A 23,856-nucleotide genomic window follows, 5' to 3' on the forward strand; every position below is an offset into this window, starting at 1 on the left:
AATTTTCATATTTACTCATTTTATTTTTTTGCTTGAATAAATCTAAAGGTTTCTTAGTACTACTGGACTTTTAATTATATTGCTAGGTTAGGGTAATTGCTTATTTTTTTAATTTTCTCTTTTTTACTTCTTGAATTGTTTTTACTTACTTTGACTATGTAAGTGATTTTATAATTAAAGTTTATAATTAAAATATATATTATGTTGCACACAGTAGGCAATAATGTTAAGCTACAGGCTCTGTTTTTGTAATGTCACAAATTGACTTCTACTTCTTGTAGTGGTTAGTCATGCATTTGTATTCTATAAGAAGCAAATGTTTTGTACCTGCTAATGAAAAAATGAAGAACAGTACATGAATTCATGCATGGCTATTTACATATTCAGATTGCTTCTCACATTGGACTCCTCTGAGAATGTGTTTATCAAAGACATAATTTCTGTTTCTAGTTGATTTGCCAGGCATGTTCTATGATTTCCAGAAAGGATAAATGTGTGGCAAAAAAAGTGTCTTGTACACTTATTTCCATGCCTTGCTTTATAAGATTGCCCCTTTACTCACTGGCCCAGATTCTTAAAGGACTTACGACGGCGCAGCGCCATGTACGCCGTAGTAAATCCTAATCCGGCCCGTCGTATCTATGCGTCTGATTCTTAGAATCAGTTACGCAAAGATATCCATTAGATCCGACAGGCGTAAGTCTCTTACACTGTCGGATCTTAACTGCATTTTTTTTTTGCCCGCTAGGTGGCACTTCCGTCGATTTCCGCGTCGAGTATGCAAATTAGCTAGATACGCGAATTCCCAAACGTACGGGCGGCCGACGCAGTAAAGTTACGACGTTTACGGTAGGCTTTTCCCAGCGTATAGTTGCCCCTGCTATATGAGGCGCAGCCTATGTTAAGTATAGCCGTCGTTCCCGCGTCTAAATTTGTAAAAGTTACGTCGTTTGCGTAAGTCGTCCGTGAATGGGGCTGGACGTCATTTACGTTCACGTCTAAACCAATGACGTCCTTGCGGCGTTCTTTGGAGCAATGCACACTGGGAAATTCCACGGACGGCGCATGCGCCGTTCCGCAAAAACGTCAATCACGTCGGGTCACAGTAGTTTAACATAAAACACGCCCCCCCCCTTCCACATTTGAATTAGGCGGGCTTACGCTGGCCGATTTACGCTATGCCGCCGCAACTTACGGAGCAAGTGCTTTGAGAATACGGCATACAGCACTTGCCCGTCTAAGTTGCGGAGGCGTAACGTAAATCGGATACGTTACGCCGCCGCAAAAAAACGCTGTTCTACAAGAATCTGGCCCACTGTGTTTTTGCTGCCTGCATGTTTCCTGTTCTTCTGCCCTTTGGAGTAATGGAGAAATTTCAATAGGCTTGCTTTGGTCCTGGCTACGTTAATATAATAAAGCAAAGCAGACAGCAAGGAACAAGGTGCACAGGTAGGGAACCAAGATATTAAAGTGACAAATCTTACAAAGAATGCCATGTACGTAAATACAAATGTACCTGTGTCTATAGCACAGATATTATGAGACTTGAGTAAAATAAAGGATTAACACCAGGCAGGCTCTCCTATGGAAGTCGATTTTTTTTTTCGCATGGTGAACAAACCGGAAACAAGCAATTCAAGTTCAAAGAGTGTGGGCCCGAAGACCTTTTTTTAATAATAATTTGAACAATAGAACCATCTGTGTTTTATTGAATTATCTCCAAAAATCTCATAATAATGCTCCACACTCTACTTGTATAAAGCCAAACATAGATGGTGCGATTTTCTTTCCTGGGTTGCAGAAAAGGAAATCAGTTGATTCCCCAATCAGCACAGTCAGAGTGAGCTACTGTGTTTTCCAGGTGGGTGTGGGGTAGGGGGAAGCCGTCCCTTCCATGAGAAGACACAGTGGTTTTTGCTAGCAGCTAGAGATGCTGGCAATAATCACATGAAAAATCCAACATTCCGGTTGTACCCAAGCTGATCGATCGGCCAACTTGGGTACAATCAGCCTGGCCATACATGGTTTAAATCTCATCCGGTTCAGAAGGGTTCAAATTTTAATAGTCTATGTCTGGTTTTAGTCTTTGCCAAGGACAGTAGATAGCTCTTCTTGCCTTGATTAGACTCTTTCATATCAGGGTTAGAAGGCAGCTGTCGTTGGCTTTTTACCTATTGTTCCTTATGCCAAGGTGAGAAAAACATGATTGTGAAAAGTAATTTTCAGGCACATTTATGGCTCTGTCATTGAACATTTGATACCTTGACGTATATAATATATATATATATATATAGGTAGGATAGGTATATAGGTAGGATATACAGTCATGGCCAAATTGTTGGCACCCCAATTTTTTTTCCAGAAAATCAAGTATTTCTCACAGAAAAGTATTGCAGTAACACATGTTTTGCTATACACATGTTTATTCCCTTTGTGTGTATTGGAACAAAACAAAAAAGGGAGGAAAAAAAGCAAATTGGACATAATGTCACACACAACTCCAAAAATGGGCTGGTCAAAATTCTTGGCACCCTTTCAAAATTGTGGATAAATAAGATTGTTTCAAGCATGTGATGCTCCTTTAAACTCACCTGGGGCAAGTAACAGGTGTGGGCAATATAAAAAAAATCACACCTGAAAGCAGATAAAAAGGAGAGAAGTTCACTTAGTCTTTGCATTGTGTGTCTGTGTGTGCCACAATAAGCAAGGACAACGTCTTGTGGACAGATGAGACCAAGATAGAGCTTTTTGGTAAAGCACATCATTCTACTGTTTACTGAAAACGGAATGAGGCCTACAAAGAAAAGAACAAAGTATCTACAGTGAAATATGGTGGAGGTTTAATGATGTTTTGGGGTTGTTTTGCTGCCTCTGGTACTGGGTGCCTTGAATGTGTGCAAGGCATCATGAAATCTGAGGATTACCAAAGGATTTTGGGTCTCACTGTAAAGCCCAGTGTCAGAAAGCTGGGTTTGCGTCCGAGATCTTTGGTCTTCCAGCAGGACAATAACCCCAAACATACGTCAAAAAGGACCCAGAAATGGATGGCAACAAAGCGCTGGAGAGTTCTAAACTGGTCAGCAATGAGTCCAGATCTAAATCCCATTAAACACCTGTGGAGAGATCTTTAAATTGCTGTTGGGAAAAGCACTTTCAATAAGAGAGACCTGGAGCATTTTGCAAAGGAAGAGTGGTCCAAAATTCCGGGTGAGAGGTGTAAGAAGCTTATTGATGGTTATAGGAAGCGACTGATTTCAGTTATTTTTTCCAAATGGTGTGCAACCAAATATTAGGTTAAGGGTGCCAAGAATTTTGACCAGCCCATTTTTGGAGTTTTGTGTGACATTATGTCCAATTTGCTTTTTTACTTTCCTTTTTTTGTTTTGTTCCAATACACACAAAGGGAATAAACATGTGTATAGCAAAACATGTGTTACTGCAATACTTTTCTGTGAGAAATACTTGATTTTCTGGGAAAAAATCTGGGGTGCCAACAATTTCGGCCATGACTGTATACTGTATATACTCGAGTGTAAGACAAGGTTTTCAGCCCTTTTTTTAGGGCTGAAAATACCCCCTCGGCTTATACTGGAGTCAGTGTACAATGCTTCCATTGTTTAAAAGTCACGGCTTCCCCCTGGTCCCTTCCGTGATAGGCGTTTCCCAGCAGACACTGTGTTCAGTGTTCCGCCTATCACGGATCTCCTCTCATCCTCGGACTCAGTTTCCCAGCAGACACTGTGTTCAGTGTTCTGCCAATCACGGACATCTTTTCTTCCTCAGACAAGAGAACGTCCATGATAGGCGGAACACTGAATACAGTGTCTGCTGGCAAACCGAGTCCGAGGATGAGAAGACGTCCGTGATAGGCGTTTCCCAGGAACCAGGAAAGACACTGTGTTCAGTGTTCCGCCAATCACAGACATCTTTTCTTCCTCGGACAAGAGAACGTCCATGATAGGCGGAACACTGAATACAGTGTCTGCTGGAAAACTGAGTCCGAGGATGAGAAGACGACTGTGAGAGGCAATTCCCAGGGACCAGGAAAAAAATTTGACTTTTAAACAATGAATGGACGCCCACAGCCTGTCAAAAATTTCAGGTACACTGACTCAGGCTCAGGAAGGCTGCAATGGGCACAGTGAGGTGGCAATGGGCACAGTGGCAATGGACACAGTGAGGTGGCAATGGGCACAGCTGCAATGGGCACAGTGACGTGGCAATGGGAACAGTGAGGTTTGGCATAGTGAGGTGGCAATGGGCACAGTGAGGTTGCAATGGGCACAGTGAGGTTAGGCACACTGAGGCTGCAATGGGCACAGTTAGGCATGAAAATGTGAATTGTTGACCCTCTTTTCCACTTACAGTGGCTGATGCATTCTCACCCTAGGCTTATACTCGAGTCAATACGTTTTACCAGCTTTATATAACACTTTAAATGTGTGATGTTTCATTTCTAAATCAGAATCATAAAGATATATCATATCTATAATTATGATTATTGGTTATATATTGAATACATATAAATATAGCTATTGATTACACAAAACTGTGTAGTATAAAAATGCCAGAATAATCAGTTTACTCCTTATTCTCAATTTACTATAATACTTTACTATTATAATAGCGTATATTCAGAATGTATCTTGTGTGCTAAAAATTATGCAAAACTATGTAGCTGACTTAAGAGCAATACAGTGTTTATGAAGCTTGTGTTCTCTGTGAAGGACACTCTGTGAAGAACAATCAAAACACAGAAAAATTACTTTTTCCTCTATCTAATACACCTTAGAATGTGTGTATAGTTCAAATTATGAAGTGTATCTAAAATGTAAGGTCTGTAAACTATTGTTTGTATTGCTTTTACTTTTTTTTTTTTTTTTGTATTGCTTTTACAATACTGATGAAACAAAAAAAAGTGTATGCTGCAACCATAGAACTTATTTAAATGCACATAGGGTTTTTTTTTATGAAGGTAATAATAGCATTTTAAAATGAAATATAAATTAAATACAAATTTACATGTCCACTGCACGATGCTCTTGGTAAACAATAGAGTTCCTGGATGGCTGCACTCCAACAGATCCGCTTTATTTATATGATACAATTCCAACAGGCAGAATCACATGTAGTGGGGGAACAAAAGCAAGGTTGACATGTTTTGCACAATAGCGCTTATTCATAATGTGCAAAACATGTCAACCTTGCTCTTGTTTCCCCACTACATGTGATTCTTCCTGTTGGAGTTTTATCATATCAATAAAGCAAACATGCTGGAGTATGGCCACCCGGGATCTCTATTGTATACTGTGCAGTTTGCAAGCTGGGTGAGCACCCTCTAAGCAGGTGTGTGAAGTGTGGAGTGCACTATGCTCTCATCTAGGGGGTTATCCCCCACACCTTGTGATAACAAGGTAAAGAATAAATACAAATTAAAGTTTAATAGTATAAGCAAAAATGCACTCAAACAATTATTAAATTCCCTGCATCCCCACAGACACACACAGCAAGCAGCAATAGCTGTTTCATGCTGAAGATTAGTAAAGTATTGGCGCTCGAGCTGTGTACAAGAATTATTTGTACATTATTTGGATACATGGGTGATCAATAGCTCTTCTACGCAATACGCATCGTTTTTCTCGTCGTTAAAAATGGACGTGTGTAGGCTTTAACGACGGGGGAAAAAACGTGCATGCTCTGAAGCAAGTTATGAGAAGGAAGATTTGCATAATCAGTCCAAAGGGTGGCGCCATTCGAATGGAACTTCATATATTGCCGTCGTACGTGTTGTACGTTGCCACGCTTTGCTCGAGCATTATTTTTTTTAACTATCGCGTGTATGCAAAGCAGGCTTGAGAGGAATTGCATCGAGAAAAACGTAATTTTTTTCCATGTCATGAAAAATGGTCGTGTGTACGCGGCATAAGGGCTTTTAAAGTGTTGCCCATGGACAGTGTTGGGTACTATCATTTTTCATTGTTTTGCAGCCGCACAGTTTTTAGTATTGACATATTTGGTATCTATTTACTTGACACAACCTCATATTTAATATTTCACCAACAAAGTTAGGATTGTAATATGTTTGGGTGCACTAAACTTAATTTGAGTATGTTTTGCACTGAAAATTAACAGTTGATAAATAGTAGTTCAAATATCTTCTTACATTAAAAACTGCAACTATCACCATTTTATTTTACAGAGTGTTTGCTTTTGGATATATAATGTTGTTGTTTTTTTTTTTTTTGTGTGTTTCATATACAGAAAATGTGCATTTTATATTTGTATGTGTGCACAAAATGAAGAAAAAAAGGCCCTGTCAGCAAAAGGGTTAAATCTACATGAAAAGTAATTTTCAAGCACATTTTGTACAATTTCTGTTGCTCTGAAAAATGCTGGAATACATGTCTTGACCTTAGATTCTGTTTGCATAGTGGGACGGATATATACTGACATATATGCTGCTGGTCTGACTCATTTGCCACTGAATTGCTGTCTTTTTGTTGAATAATAATTGATTTCTTTATGCTGGAAGGCACATGTGTCTCTAACACTGTGAATGCTGTACTGTCCATATAGGAACAAACTTGCGAAGCAAATTGTTGTTAAAAAAATGAAAACAATGAATTATGAAATACTGTGAAAATTATTTTATAATGGTTTTCTATTTTTATATTTTTCTCGAACACAAATATAATAATATTTATTGGTTATATTGGAAGATACCTAGCTTGTTTGAAGTTTTTAGAATAGCCATATTCATGGATGTGGACAAAACACGCATCTGACTTATGAACTCAGTATGTGAACCTCTTTTGGCAGGATGTTTGGGGTTTTCCAGCTTTTCATCCATACCCTATGAAAACACAGCTTCATGGTAGCTCCAGTTCTTCAAGAGGTCAAACCAGGAGTGGTAAGGTAGGCGAAATAGACATCTGACCCTTAATGCAGAACTAGCTAAAAATATAAATTACAACCTATATAAAGCCGAATTTCAGCTTGGCACAATGTAAGTAGGCATTTCTCATAGCTGATGGACCGTTGGGGAAACTTGGAATCTCTGTAGTAGTCAGTACCACTGTAAAGATAGTTGCGATCTTTTGGTCCTGCTCGGATTCTCTGTGAACAGCTGCCCCAATGCACACTGACCACAGGAGGTGGACACCTTGTATTTTAGCAATGGAAACAAGGAGTTTTTTGAGTGGATAAAGTGGAAAGGACGGGCAGCGATGTCACAATCTGTGCAATCGGACAACACCTTGCATTTTTATTTAGAAAAATACAAGAAGTTCTATGAATAGGGTTAATTCTGAGTTATGGACTCCCAGTTGTCAGTGTGCAGTGGGGCAGCCACAGCCATAGAACTCCAGCAGAACCCAAAAGTTTACGGTTGTCACTGTAATAGCGCTGGCTATTAAAGTGGTTTCTAGCTTTCTAGTTTTCCTAGAAGTCCATCTGGTATGAGTAATGCATACTTACATTGTGACAAGCTGGACCAATGTAAGTATGTAACACAGAGCATTCTTGGAGTTCAGCTTTAAAGTGGATGTAAAACCTCCATATACCCAGTGAAGTGAACAGCCTCAGATGAAACATAGAGATTAACCGAATCTCCCTACATTGGTTTTATATGTATATCTGCTGTCTTCACATTTCTATACTGTTTAGAAAGTTCAGATTTTGTTAGGACATTTTCTCTTCCTGGTTAACACAGAGTGTGATGTCTGAACATACAGCCAAGATAGCTAAAATTGCTGATTGGAGGAAAGGCACACACCCCCTCATAGGCAGAGACTCTCAGAGCTGTTTTGTAATAGGAGCTGCTCTCTGCTAATCTATTTTAGCAACCTCCTTTGACAAAAGATTCTGGCTGCTTTTGTCTAAAAAGTCTAAAAATATGTCAGGAGTTTACAGGCTGATAACAAAGGAACCGTTCAAAAGAGAGCTATAAGACTTAGCTCATTGAAAAGGGGTAACAAAATACTGCAGATATATGTGCCCAGCTCAAATTTCATGAATCTGGTTTACATCCACTTTAAAGTAAACTGCCACCTTCCACAGCAGCACATACAGCAGTTTATAATGATTTTTCCCTTTTTCCTTTTATCAATTTCCCTTTTGTGGGCTGCGAAAGAAGAGAGAGCAACATGAAAACATTTTCAAGTCCCCCCCAATTATCCATACCAGGTCATTTTCTTTGTTCCAGTGTGTGGTATGGAGGGGAACTCCAAAAGATAAATAAAAAACATGGGGTTCCCCCTAGTAGCAGACCTCTATGATGACACGAGAGTCTGATATAGATAATAAAGGGGAGTCCCATGCACAAAAACAATGTGAGGTTCTCCACAAAATCCATACCAGACCCTTATCCGAGCATGCAGCGTGGCTACCCAGGAAAGAGAGGGGGCAGCAAGCATGAGCCCAGGCCACATTTCCTCAACATTGAAAGAGTACCTTGCCAGGGGTGCTTCCCTTGCAAAGCACCTTGCCCCCATCTTAATGAGGACAAAGGCCTATTGCCTCATTTTTGGCTTAATATATGTGGGAGTCTGTGGGGGAAAGTTTTGGAATCTAAAAGCATCCTTTAACATTAAGATATAACGGGGCTCCCCAATACAGCAGGAAAAATAAGTATTGAACATGTCACCATTTTTCTAGGTAAATATAATTCTAAAGGTGATATTGGCATGAAATGTTCACCACATGTCAGTAACAACCCATACAATCCATACATACAAAGAAACCAAAATAAATTAGTTCAGAAATGAAGTTATGTGTAATAAAATGACTCAAGGAAAAAGTATTTAGAACACGCTAACTGAAATTATTTGGTACTTCGCACAAAATCCTTTGTGGGTAACAACAGCTTCAAGATGCAGGCTCCTGTATGGAGAAACTAGTCACATGCATTGCTCAGGTGTGATTTTGGCCCATTATTACACAGTCTTCAAATCTTGAAGGTTCCGTGGGCCTCTTCTATGAACTCTGATCTTTAGTTATTTCCATAAATTTTCTATTGGATTCAAGTCAGGCGATTGGTTGGGCCATTCTAGCAGCTTTATTTTCTTCCCTTGAAACCAATTGAGAGTTTCCTTGGCTATGTGTTTGGGATCATTTTCTTGCTGAAATGTCCACCCTCCTGACCTCAACCCAATAGAACACCTTCGGGATGAGTGAAGACTGTTAGCCAGGCCTTCTTCTCCACATCAGTGCCTGACCTCACAAATGCGCTTCTGGAAGAATGGTCAAACATTCCCATAGACACACTTCTAAACCTTGTGGACAGCCTTCCCAGAAGAGTTGAAGTTGTTATATCTGAAAGAGTGAGCCAACTCAATATTGAACCCTACGGACTAAGATTGGGATGCCATTAAAGTTTATGTGCGTGTAAAGAAAGGTGTCCCAATACTTTTGGTAATATAGTGTATGTTCATGTCCATTGTGGAAAAATGCTGCATTTTTCTGCACTGCAACAAACATTATCGCTGCATTGTTGTGTAAACAAACCGTTGTTTTCTATGTGTCTTTGCAGAGACCTGCTTTTATCATGTAAAGAAGAACGCAGGTGTTTGTACACGCAATCACTAAAGATACAGGGCAGCCAAACATGAACATTTTAATTTTAAATGTATTCAGGAGACAAGCCGCTTTTTTTACTTCAGCATATCTGCATGACAGTTCTTCTTTAAATATTACATCTTATGTACTTTTTCCATTCAAAATAAATCTTGCGCCTTAAAATATTTTACTAATATAATTCTAACATATTTGAAAGTATAATTATTTTTCTTGGCTACACTGAAGAGTTCTAAAAATGAAATGACCACATTCGAGTTTGCAAGCTGTGACAACAATGAGCAAAAAATACACCTAATGACAGAAATTCAACACTGCTTGTAATGTATAATATTGCATTTAAATAGATTTAAATGCATGAGTTCGTATTTTCAGTGCTATAAATGAATGATTAATATTCAGTAACTAATGTAAAATATTCATGAAAGCATCTCAGCATGCCCAGAATATGCAAAACCACAAGCAGACATTTTTAGATCACAGCGATTTGTGGCAAGATCAGTCTTGAGATGTTGTGTCTGGATCGCTGTAAAGCTTGTAGCACAGTTCATGCTGGCACCCAATGAAAAATAATATATGCCTCTGTAGTGTTGTTTAGGGTGACCAAGCTCATTAAAAATGTAAGTCTTCTTTGAAGTTATAGGAAAGATTTAATTTCAACCTTTAAAGGAGAACTCCAGGCAAATATATACAAACACCATGTGATTTATTTATGTATTCTTTAAAAAGTCGTAAATCTAGTTTTTTAGTTTTGTTTGCGTTAGATAAGAACATCTGTTTATACTGAGTTTTCACACACTTTTTAGTGGCATAGTCTGCTTTGCAAGCTGGTGGGTTAAGTAGTTCTCAAGAGCAAGTAAGCATTGGCATGGAGTATGATGATACTGAGGATCTGGGGCCAAATTTCAGTCAGAGTCTTTAGGCACAACATTTTGGGCCCAAAGGACCACCCCTATGATTGGATCACCTCTAGTACATTTTCAGGGGAATTCAGAACAGCCCTAACAACACTCTCCTGGTGGTAGTTCCCTTAAAAACGACCTGCACCTAATTCGAGCAAGCATTTGCATTAGCGTAACATTACCAACACGTGTGGCAAATTCAAGTAGTTCATACTAGCGCCACTTTAAGAAACTGAAACTGTGGCAGTAACTAATTCTTAACAAATTGCTGCTGTTCTCACTTTAGATAAATATTGTTAACTAGAAAATGAATTTCCTGCAGAAAATGTGTGGGAATGCTGAATAGCTGAATTGCTAAAGCTAACTGGATGATTAGCTTAAATCCATAAGAAAAAGTTGAAAAATTGAGAATAGTTGGAAAAGTAGGAATGGTTTCGTTTCAATTTATAAAAATAAATAATACTGCGCTATAATACAATGTGATGGTGAACACAATATATAAATGAAAACAATGTGTAAGGCTGCCAGCACCACATGGAAAAACTGTGAAACAAAATATAAAGAAAAAGTGCAGCGCCAATAGGAACAGATATGCCCTGTTGGGCAGTATCACGTGTAAACTCAACAAGAAGAGTGAATGATGAGTGCACAAGGAGTGACAAAAAATATCCTCCAAATTCAGGGGTCAGTAGGGTATAACCTAGACCTATTAAACTTGTGAAATTCTAGATATGGCAACCTAGAATTTTCCAGACCAGCTGGAATAAAAATTCTCAAAAAAGAAAAATACACACTTGAATAAATACAAATCACTGTGATAGTCATTAGGTGCAATTAATGTGTTAAATGGATGATGAGTGTCATAAAACACATAGTCCCATTTTCTGCATATAGGTGGCTTCCATTCATATAATTGTATGGTCCAAAAGGAACATCAATCCTTTGGTCAGTGGTATCCCTTTCCCAAAGATGATCAGTGGTAGAAATATATTTTGCCCTTACCAGAAGTTGTAGACCCACATCTCACCATACGGCGGGGGGTCCTCAAGGCTTGTGTAGGCCGACTGCCTTACTAGGGTGACCTTCCGGGCAATCCTGATGTATTTTCCAGCAGGGCTTTCACACTTTCCAGCAGGGTTCTTTCACACTGATCCGACCAGGAACATGTGATGATGATGGTGATGTTTCTTGGAAGCAGTGGGAATTTTCAAGGAATCCAATGTGCCAATATAAAACAAAAGGAGAGAGAACACCTCCTCATCGCGTAAAAAATTTATTAAAAACTTCACAAAAGGACATGTTCCCAAAATAACAGAAAAAAGGGTCTCCAAAAACAATATCACACCAAAAAATCCAAAATTGGACGACACTGCAAACAGATCACAGCATCTGAGCACACAAACTTCAAGGAAGGTAGAACAAAGTATGCGCAGTTAGGGTGGATATGATCAAATGACCCGACCGGTTTCGTATCCAAATACATCAACTGGGGTACATATCTCGTATGTACCCCAGTTGATGTATTTGGATACGAAACCGGTCGGGTCATTTGATCATATCCACCCTAACTGCGCATACTTTGTTCTACCTTCCTTGAAGTTTGTGTGCTCAGATGCTGTGATCTGTTTGCAGTGTCGTCCAATTTTGGATTTTTTGGTGTGATATTGTTTTTGGAGACCCTTTTTTCTGTTATTTTGGGAACATGTCCTTTTGTGAAGTTTTTAATAATTTTTTTACGCGATGAGGAGGTGTTCTCTCTCCTTTTGTTTTATATTGGCACATTGGATTCCTTGAAAATTCCCACTGCTTCCAAGAAACATCACCATCATCATCACATGTTCCTGGTCGGATCAGTGTGAAAGAACCCTGCTGGAAAGTGTGAAAGCCCTGCTGGAAAATACATCAGGATTGCCCGGAAGGTCACCCTAGTAAGGCAGTCGGCCTACACAAGCCTTGAGGACCCCCCGCCGTATGGTGAGATGTGGGTCTACAACTTCTGGTAAGGGCAAAATATATTTCTACCACTGATCATCTTTGGGAAAGGGATACCACTGACCAAAGGATTGATGTTCCTTTTGGACCATACAATTATATGAATGGAAGCCACCTATATGCAGAAAATGGGACTATGTGTTTTATGACACTCATCATCCATTTAACACATTAATTGCACCTAATGACTATCACAGTGATTTGTATTTATTCAAGTGTGTATTTTTCTTTTTTGAGAATTTTTATTCCAGCTGGTCTGGAAAATTCTAGGTTGCCATATCTAGAATTTCACAAGTTTAATAGGTCTAGGTTATACCCTACTGACCCCTGAATTTGGAGGATATTTTTTGTCACTCCTTGTGCACTCATCATTCACTCTTCTTGTTGAGTTTACACGTGATACTGCCCAACAGGGCATATCTGTTCCTATTGGCGCTGCACTTTTTCTTTATATTTCGTTTCAATTTATGTTGATAAACTTAAAAATGTGGGTATGTCAGCGATTTAAAAAACAAGTTTGCTGTAAAAAAATGTAAGGCTCTGTGCTCTAGCTATGACATCATCCACTCTAAGCAGCCCAATACTCACTCTGTTTAATCGATAACATTTCCTGAAATGATCACTAAACTTAAACAGCTTTTTCACAAAAATTGTAAAAGATATAAACTGAAAAGATATAGCCAGATAGCTGAATATTTTGTGATCATTTTAAAGTTTGTTTGGTGTCTGTAGTTGAAAGTATGAAGGAGCTGAAACTTTTAGGAGCGGAAGAAGATTTTAAGGATTTGAAGCGTGCTCTCATTGACTTCAATGTTAAAAAAAGTGTTAAAAAGCTTAATATTTTAAAAAGTATAAATAGTAGAAAAAAAGTTGAAGAAGTCCCATCATTAGCTGAAAGAGCTGAACATTTTAAAAGTTAAATGTTCTTAATAGCTGAAAGTATGCAGAAGTTCCGCAGAGTCAAAAAACGTATGGAATAATAAAATTAAAATTAATAAGAACTAGAAAATGCATTTCCTGCAGAAAATGCGTGGGAATGCTGAATAGCTGAATTGCTAAGCCCACAGCAAAGCCATTCACCATAACCACTACACTATCTTTAGGACATACAAGCAGTGTTTCTTCAGTAATTATAAAGCCTCTCTTTGATCATTAAAGGGGTTGTAAAGGTAAACCAATTTTTCCCTAAATAGCTTCCTTTACCTTAGTGCAGTCCTCCTTCACTTACCTCATCCTTTGATTTTGCTTTTAAATGTCCTTATTTCTTCTGAGAAACCCTCACTTCCTGTTCTTCTGTCTGTAACTACACACAGTAATGCGGGGCTTTTTCCCTGGTGTGGAGAAAGCCTCTTAAGGGGGGAGGGGGCGATCAGGATGCCTAATAACACACAGCTCCTTTCTATATCTGCAATATAGAGAGTGTCCTGACTTGCCGGGTCGCCCCCTCCCCCCTCAAGAGGTTTTCTCCACACCAGGTAAGTGAAGGAGGACTGCACTGAGGTAAAGGAAGCTATTTAGGGAAAAAAAATACCTTTACAACCCCTTTAATCCCCACACCTAATGAGTAAGAGAACCCTTCAAACAAACCTTAATAAATCCACAACCGTACATGCTATCGAAACAGCGACTTCACCGTTAGAGACATACGGCCTTTGTGAACGTATCGGTATGAAATTTATGTTGATAAACATTTCACAAAAACTGTAATAGATACCAAACTGAAAATATATAGCCGGATAGCTGAATATGTTGTGAACATTTTAAAGTTTGTTTGGTGTCTGTAGGTGAAAGTATGAAGGAGCTGAAACTTTTTGTAGCGGGAGAATGTTTTAAGGATTTGAAGCATGCTCTCATTGACTTAAAAAAAGTGTCTAAAAGCTTAATATTTTAAAAAGTATAAATAGTAGAAAAGTTGAAGAAGTCCCATCATTAGCTGAAAGAGCTGAACATTTTAAAAGTTGAATGGTCTCAATAGCTGAAAGTATGCAGAAGTTACGCACAGCCAAAAAACGTACGGAATAATAAAAAATGTAATTTAAATTAAGAATAATAAAAAATGAATAACAATACTGGGAATGCTATAGAGCATTCCCACTAATTAATAATAAGAATAATACAAAACTAATAACAATACTGGGAATGCTATATATATAGCATTCCCACTAATAATAAAACATAAATAACAATACTGGGAATGCTATTTAGCATTCCCACTAATAATAAAAAACGAATAACAATACTGGGAATGCTGTAGAGCATTCCCACTAATAAATAAAAAAACAAATAACAATAGTAGGAATGCTGCTGAAGCATTTACACTAATTACTGTAAGTCCAACTTTAATCTGGCATACAGAGATATGCCAGTACTGTCCTTAGAAGCTGTCATGTATGTGACAGCTTCCCACACAGGCCTGTACCCCTTGCCTCATTTAGCTGTTACCTGCGAGATTCCCTGTGTGAAAGCTAAATGTAATGAAAATGGCTGGGGATACCGGTGATGTCATTACCCAAATGTGGCCAAGACCCTTATTTGGAAAAAAAATTGTCACTCAGTGGGCAGAGCCTGATGGGGAACTGAGCGATTAGTACTCTGCCAGGTCTGTTTCACCTTTGATCGACACAGCAGAGAGTGGATTCAAAAGCTGCATTTGGACTAAATAGCAGTTATAGATCTGCTGACTCCCATGTGCTGTCAATCAAAAGTGAAGCAGACTTGATGGGGAGCTAGTTGACCACTTCCCTATCAGGTTCTGCCCACTCCCACTAATAAACTCCTCACTTATGCACCTGTCAACGTGACAGGCAGAGTGGCCAGGGAGGAAGGGTGGAAGTGAGTTTACTGAGGAAGGAGTGTCCCGTGTGGACACTACTTCCTTGGTGCAGACAAATACAAATTCATGTATCTGTCTGTCCAAGTACAGACACTTTTGGTGCTGTGCATCAATGTAATTCTAAAGGATATCTACAAAATTCGAGATTTTCCTAGCTTGTGACGGAAAATATTAATTATATGAAGACAGGAGGCGAGTATCTTATGCATTATCTTTCTTTAATAATGCCCATAGCAGAAATACAACTTTTTCAGTGATTTCAAATAGAAAAACGTTTTAACTGAAAGAAAAGAAAAAACTACAACACCCAGCAGCCCTCAGGCTGGGACTGCCAATCATGAGGCAGGACAGCCGGCATATAAGGGGCTGCCTCCTTAGAACCTTCCTCTTTCTTGAGGCGAATCGGCAGGTAGCCCGGAACAGCAAACAGTTCGAAAACACCGGGACCCTGATAAACTGGACCTTCGGTACCGGATTCGGTCAACAGCATCCCGACTCCGGATCTGGAGCGCAGTAGGAATCTCCCTCTTTGGTCTGCGATGAACTAAAACCCATGTATCGAAACGGAACAGCAATCTCAACTCCCGGGCGTATCAGCCTCCGACTTGCAGGATGCGTGGTTCAACAGCCTAGAACGAGAGAGAGACAACACCGTGATAGGGTTGGGTCGGGAGGGAAGATACTCGCCTCCTGTCTTCATATAATTAATATTTTCCGTCACAAGCTAGGAAAATCTCGAATTATATATCAGACAGGAGGCTCATATCTTATGCAAGTTCAAAGCTATGACAATGAATATATAAATGATAGCAATCGGAACAACTACAAACTGATACAGATACGTGTTCCTCCGGTCTGAAGCAGAATTGGCGGAAGGTGGTCGGGACGACCAGTCCGCCGCTAGCCGTAATTCCTAGAGGGAGCCGTTCGAGGTGACGACCCTAGTGATGGGCACCTAATGGGGTTATGTCAAACCTAGTCCTAAGCATGAACGACCGTGCCCCTCTGACTAGCGAGCCGCGAAATCCAGAAACTGAGGATTGACGTAGGAGATAAGGAATTGAGAGAATTGCGAGGATCGCAGCGGGACCGTCAAGGGCTCGTAAGCCTGTATAGAGCGGAGCACGCCTAGTTGTGGGTGCGCAGGGAAGAACGGGTAGAAAGCCGATGGAAGACCCGTCGCTGGCCTACACATGATGGAAAAAACCTGACTCAGTGAAATGAGACCCGACGCCTGGCTATATCCAACGTCGTGAAGCCCGACCCGTAAGGCGGAGTGAAGTGCGTTGAAACTTAACGCCTGTCAAAGACGGTACACCCATGGATGTTCCCCCACCGGTAGTAAGACTACAAGGGAGCGTTAGGCTAGAGTCGCCGAGCGATAGATGTTAAGGGAGCCATAGGACCTCCCGGATTCCAAATAGTCCGTCAGATAGTTGGTCACTACAGGCAGACGTCCGAACAGGCCAACCTGTCCTTGATCACACCAACTAGCGTCCCCAGGTAGATCGAGATGTCGACCTAGTCCTGGGGCCCAGGTCCAAGCAAGGAGACCCCAGCTGAACTTTTAAAATCGCTGTTCGCGACCGGCACCCCGAAGTCACCCAAGCGGGGCGAGGTAGGATGAGCGTCGTGAGTAGAGGGTGCAGATCCCCATCCGGACTGGCAAGGAGATGAGGGGAGCGAGTAAACAAACCAGGGAAAATCCATCGACATCCCCAGGAGGAGGGAAAGCCTTGGTTACGTCGGCCACCGCAGAGTGAACCGCACGACTGATGTTTTCATGTTTGTACAGTGAAGGAGGACCCTGAGGGTCAACGAGAACGGGGGAACACGTAATGTGTCCCCTGTGGCCGGGTTTTGGCGGAGGGCGTCCACAGAGTGCGCCACCGGATCCGGCCTCTGGTTGCAAAAGCGCAGGAGAGACGAAAGACGAATAGTCCATAGTTTTCAGCAAGGATCCCATAGGTGAGCGAAGGTCAGGAGCATTGACCGGCGAAGCCGCCAATTGCCGGAATCGATTGGGTAACGAGAATTCCAATCCGCCATCATATTGGAAATGCCTGAGGCATATTCCGCAACCGGAACGATGTTGTGCTCCAGGTATATTGCCAGAAGTCTTTGGACGATCTGCTAGGATACTGGATCTGGGACCCCCCAAGCGATCGACGTACCGGATCGTGGTTACGTTGTCCATGCGCAGGAACACACAGTAGTTGGACTCATGTGGCAGCAGCTTCCTGACGGCAGGAAGATCGCCAGAAGTTCTATGTGTTGACATGCAGCAGAGACTCCGCTGCGGGCCAAGTCCCTCTTGCGGACGAGTGACCGCACCGAGCACCCCGCCGAGGCGGATGGCATCAGACTCTATGACAAAGTCCGTCATGGAATTGAAGATGGTCTTGCCGTCCGATCGCCGGCCTGACGCAACCACCGTAGGTCCAGTATAGCTTCTGTGCCCAAGCTATTTTGTCTGCACAGTGAAGCCCCTAGCGAAAACGCAGGGCCCTGAGTTTCTGGAGGGCTCTATAGTGAAGGGGTGGCCGGAAAGATGGTCTGGTTTTACGCCGATAACAGGCCGACTAGGCGATCCAATCCGCGTAAGGAGACCCGTAGTTTGCCCAGTAAGATACTGACCTCTTGCAAATGGCGGTCAATTGGTCATGGGTAGCCGAAGGACCGCTCGGCTGGTGTCCACCAAGAACCCGAAAAAACTCTATCCCCTGTGATGGGGAGAGGCTAGATCCCCGTGATCTATGGGGAGTTGTCCGGGAGACGTGGTCACTCGTCAGGCGAGGAGGACGAGCTGTTAAGAGTAGGTCTTCCAAGTAGATAACCAACCTCACCCCTCTGAACCGCAGAGGTGAGATTTACCGCAGGGCGATAACTTCCACCCCAACCTGGCCAGGAAGATGTTACTGAGGAAGCCCGGAGCCCTACCGACTTGTAATAAGGTTATCAGAGTGGTCCCGAGTAGTATGCCCTCGGTGGTATGACCGGGGTCTGATTCGGCTAGGTGGAACCGCTGGGGATCAAGTCTCACTGAGCTTGAGCGGCGGTGTCCTGTCGGACACGTAATGTTCGTGCATCCCAGGAGGTAACTGCTCCTTGGGCTCAGCCCCTGAGTTGGACTGGGTCGAACGTTTGTTCAGCGGCAGTAGTCCGTCGGTAAGGCGTAGGTTGTGGTGATAGGACCAAAAAGGTCTAAGAGCCTGAACTGAATGGTCCGGAAGGACTTCTCTATTCTCTTTTGGGATACTTCTCGTGTTTGGTGAGATACCTCCAGAGTATGGGGTCCACCCCAGGAGTGTGCACGACCTTATTTGGTAATGGAAGGGGGTAGTACGCCCTCAATTTGTTTCGGTGGGGTTTACCGACCGATGTCCGGGTCCAGTATTGATATATATATATATTGGGCCACCTCGGGTAGAGGTGCCCAGTCACCGGAGTGAGGATGGCAATCGTCCCCGGATCGACATGGCTCTCCATGAGAGTCCAATAGTGTTCCACCCTGGTCCACAGGGTTGGCGCCTTCATGAAGCGTCATGTGCCCACTGCTCAAATAGTCATCATCATCCTCATCCTCAGACTCAAAAGTGTTAGCCGCCTCGGACGACTCTGGAAGAGTCCATGAGTGGGACTGGCTAGTCCGTCTAGCGGATCGCTGCCTCAGCCTGTGCATCTCCCCGAGGCTCGGGGTCGATCGGAGTCTGGGAGAGCAGTGGGTTGGCAGTCCTGGTGGGGTACTGCCTGGGGCATGTTATTTACTTCCCCTGCCGGGGAGTCGGGGGCCACAGAAATGTGGCGGTGTTTTGGAGACACCTAGTCCCTCTTAGGGGCGGTAAACCGTTGCCGGACGGTCCGGACGTAGGGGGCGCAGGCGGGTTGGGATAACCGACGCCAGGGCGGCCCGGACGGATCTACCGATCAGATATTTGGAAACCTGTGGTAAAATCGTCTATTGGTATAATTTATTATTTATATGTATAATTTTATACATTTCTATGTATATTAACGTATTTATTTATTTAATTGTTCAGAAGAGTACATGCCAGGGGAATGAATTCCCCAGAGACATAACCGATGATTAGTATAATGTATTCATTAAATAATATTTCATTTATTTACATAATATGATCTATATTTCTAAAATATACATCATATATTTGTCATATCAAATTAATCATATAATCATAAAACACTTATTCACCAATATAATGTATTATTATTCACTTATTAAATGTATTCATTTGTTTGTGATAGTACAGTGAGGGGAGATTTTCCCCACCCAATGGAGCAAAGCATGAGGACCCGCGTCCTGGGTCTTGCATCGCACGCCGCACACTGGCGTAGCGATACAGGGGGGAGCGAGGTCCTGGCTTGTATAAATTATGTAATTTATTTGTTATTATATATATTTATTTATTTAATTATTTATTTTGATTCGAATCTTTAAATTATCTATTTATGTATTTAAATTCAGAGTAATTTATTACATTTTATTAAATTTATTAATTTATTGAAGGCAATGAGAAAATATATATATATATATATATATATATATATATATACATATATATATATATATTATAATATAATATATGATATCTAGAGATTTTATTCAAATTATTATTTGATTTACTGACAGTAGAGGGCGCACGCTGGCAAGCTGTGTAAGCAGACCCCCCTGGGGATTCGAACCTACGAGCCTATGGGGAACAGCCTTGCCAAGCCTGCGTGCTAGCCACTAAGCTAGGAGCACTGCCACTGCAGAGGAGAACGATCGCAGTGCCTGCCTGCCTCCCACACCGCTGGGTTAGCTTGCGGTGGGAGGAGATGCGAGGAGAGTCTGACAGGGTTCAACTCCAGAGGCGAAGTCTCGCGAGACTACGGCCTCCGGAGTTCCTATTGAGCCGAGGGTTTGAGGGACAGAGCGGACGATGAGGTCCGCTCTCTCCCGACCCGCTCAGAGATTGGGGCGCGATCGCAGTGTCTGCCTGCCTCCATGAGACTGTGAAGGAGGGGAGCGGCCGCGACGGAGGCCCCGCCCCCCGACAGAAAGCGCGAAGGCGAGCGTGGGGAAGAAGGAGGGGAGGGACAGTTGCCCAGAGATGGCGCCTGTTGAGGGAGCGAGGGAAAAAGCACGGACCCCTCATGGAGGAGCCGCAGCGCTCCGGCGCCAAGGAGGGGAAAGCCCAAGTCAGGATGACTGCAAGTAAAAATAAAGTACAGACATGGCTCTAATACAACTATCTGACACCAGTAAAAATAAAGTACAGACATGACTCTAATACAACTATCTGACACCATTCAGTATCAGGGAAAAACAGACAAAAGGTGCAAAATCGGGGGATACCAGGGAAGAACTCCCCATATCCACATTCTTCCAAATAAAAACAATCAGAATTTCCAGCAAAAACCTACCTGACACCGGGACATCCGGTATCAGGGAGACAAGATAAAATCACAAAATCGGGGAAATACAAGGGAAAACCCCCAATATTCCACAATATGTTAAACATATGAATCAAATTTCATAAAAGTACCTGAGACCAAATTCGGTATCAGGGCTAAGATATACACAAATCAAGCTTAAAGTTACATGAAATACTTATCTGTATGCTCTGCCATGAGCAGAAAGAAAGAGGAAGGTTCTAAGGAGGCAGCCCCTTATATGCCGGCTGTCCTGCCTCATGATTGGCAGTCCCAGCCTGAGGGCTGCTGGGTGTTGTAGTTTTTTTCTTTTCTTTCAGTTAAAACGTTTTTCTATTTGAAATCACTGAAAAAGTTGTATTTCTGCTATGGGCATTATTAAAGAAAGATAATGCATAAGATATGAGCCTCCTGTCTGATATATAATTCCCATTTATTTGTAAATAAACTTTTATGAGATTACTGTATTTTTTCTGCTGATAGCAAAAAAATAAGTGGTTGATAATGATACAGGAAGAAGCCACCTCTTCCCAGCGCCGGTGCGCAGGCACCGAATAGAGCCGAGCCGACCCGAGCTTCCTTCGGGAAGTCGTGACGCGATGTGTGCGCCGTCGTTTAGCATGTCAATCAATTGGCATGTCAATAGGAATGCCCACTCCCGCGAGATTCCGTACCCGGAAGCCGCAGTGAATTCCACGGCTAAACGCTATCTACGTAAAAAAAAAAAAAGGTCAGTGTCATTTTATATGCAGAACTGGGCTGGATGTAGTGTTAGAAATGTTTTATAGGGTGAACCTCCACTTTAATGTTATCCTATGTGCCCATGCACATTAGGACGTTAAGAGACATGTTTTGAGTTTTACATGTAGAGGCAGAAAAAAAAACCTTCTGGATCGCATTTCTGATTGAATGTAAAAATCTCCTAAACTCGTCTAGACTTTGTACAAAAGAGTCTCTATATGATGTTTTTTTTAAGCCCAGTGTGTATAGAGCCCAAAATGTAGCTCAGTCTGAAATTTAATTTGCTGTTCTGTCTTCTTAGATGGCCAACAGTGCTCTAGGAATTCTTTGTCAGGTAATAAATATTTACTTGTGAAACACAAATTGTATACATATGGTAAAACAGATATAAAACAGAAATTTTAAAACTTACACATTTTTAAAACAAAATAAAAACAACTGAAAACTATAAAAAATTCCCTTTTAACAATGGAAACATGGCTTAGGTGATTCTAAACCCTGATACTATTACAGTGTTACACAAACAGGGCGCACCAGGAGCCATTCATTACATGTAAACCACTTTAGGAATTAAACCTTTTTACTCCTTTTTTAAATCTAGGGTCACATACATTTTTCCCTTTTTTTTGCTGCAGCACAAACCAGATAGGGGCCAGGCCCCAGGTCATACAAAGTCAGTGTGTAGCTACCAGTCAAGGATCCAATCCACCGCAACTTCTTCAAACAGATCAGATCCTTGACTAACAGCTCCAATACACTATGCATAGCTTGGGGAGAGAGCCTGGCGACGTCACAGGACATGTGACCCGCTCTGGCTTAGCCCTGCCCTCAGCTCGGCCATTGTGAAATACAGCTTGGTGACTTACTTACATTAAAGAAAGAGAGCATGCACAGGGTGGTTGGAATGGTTTGCAGCCTCCATGAGCCTTCAGATCTTTACCAAAACCAACAAGGAACTATAGGTGACTGCCTGTAAATGACCAATAGTTTATTGTAAAAAAAAAAAAGATTTTAGACCCAATCTAATAGTACAGAAAGATTATATTAATTATTAGGGTGTTTTTTTTTTTAGTTTATGACACTTTAAAATGTAACTCTATGTAGATATAACATACACAAGTTCATGCAGCTTTGTAATAACTAAGGCTCCTTTCACACGGGGAGGACTCCGTCAAGCATATTCGCCTGCTCAGTGGGGGATTTGTCCACTGATTTCTACTTAGCAGATGGATGACAGGTCCGTGTCCGCTGTTCTCTATGGGATAGCTGAGTGGAAACGGACAGATTCCATCAGACTGTCCTCTGATCCAATAGATCCCCATCTATCTGTTTTTGGTGGCCTGAATCGGATGCAGGCAGGTGTAAATGTATAAGGCCCCGTACACACGACCAGTTTCCTCGGCAGAATTCAGCTTCCGACCGAGTTTCTGGCTGAATTCTGCCGAGAAACCCGGCCGTGTGTACAATTTCGCCGAGGAAGCCGACGAGGACCTCGGCGAGGAAATAGAGAACATGTTCTCTGTTTCCTCATTGTTCTATGGGAGCTCTCGGCCCGCCGAGCTCCTCGGCGGCTTCAGGGCTGAACTGGCCGAGGAACTCGATGTGTTTGGCACGTCGAGTTCCTCGGCCGTGTGTACGGGGCCTAAATGTCCATATATATCCGCCTCTCCATAGAGAACAATGGGTGGTCCGATCAGGTCCCCCTGAAAAACAGACAGGAGGACCCAATCAGCCTGCTGGTGTTAAAGGGGCCCTAGCACATCAAAAATGTGTTTTGTAAATGCAAGCACTGTAAGTACTTGAATTTGATTTGGTATCAACCTATTGGAGTCCCTGTACACTAGGACTGAAGTGTGTGAGTAAGTTACAGAACAAGGAACCTTCAGTTCATGTACTGACAAGAAGCATGCTGATATGAGGAGAAAGCAGATTGACAGAGTGAAGCTTACTACTGAGCTGCCTCTGCTTTTACTGTCCAGTAACAGGTTGGGATGGGTCCAGGACAGCATGGGTTGAGAAGCAGAGGGTTTTATTAACTGACCATCAGCCTGAGGACATCTATCATTAAAAAAAAGTGCTGTGAGGGAAATCTTTGAATTGAATATTACAGCAAAATTCGTTTTGTTATTATATGTTATACTAGGCCAGTGATGGAGAACCTTGGCACTCCAGATGTTTTGGAACTACATTTCCCATGATACTACAATACACTGCGTGAGCATCATGGGAAATGTAGTTCCAAAACATCTGGGGTGCCAAGGTTCGCCATCACTGTACTAGGCTAATCATTTTTATCTTGTAACAGTGCCTTTCCTATCTCTTTCCTTAGCAATATGTTGTTTTTGCAATGCTATGGTATTGGTATTCTTCAATAGCTCTTTT

General features: G+C 41.8%; 1 protein-coding gene across 1 annotated transcript in view; it reads left to right on the top strand.

Annotated features, from left to right (window-relative positions):
• Positions 1-23,856, top strand: part of LOC120945661 — a 182,201-nt gene that overhangs the window by 124,099 nt on the left and 34,246 nt on the right. The window contains exon 4 of the mRNA XM_040359984.1: positions 6,820-6,915. Within this exon, the coding sequence (XP_040215918.1) occupies positions 6,820-6,915 (96 nt within the window). The remainder of the gene's footprint in view (positions 1-6,819; positions 6,916-23,856) is intronic.

The sequence above is a fragment of the Rana temporaria genome, chromosome 7 (genome assembly GCF_905171775.1).
Source record: "Rana temporaria chromosome 7, aRanTem1.1, whole genome shotgun sequence".
Taxonomy (NCBI): Eukaryota; Metazoa; Chordata; class Amphibia; order Anura; family Ranidae; genus Rana; species Rana temporaria.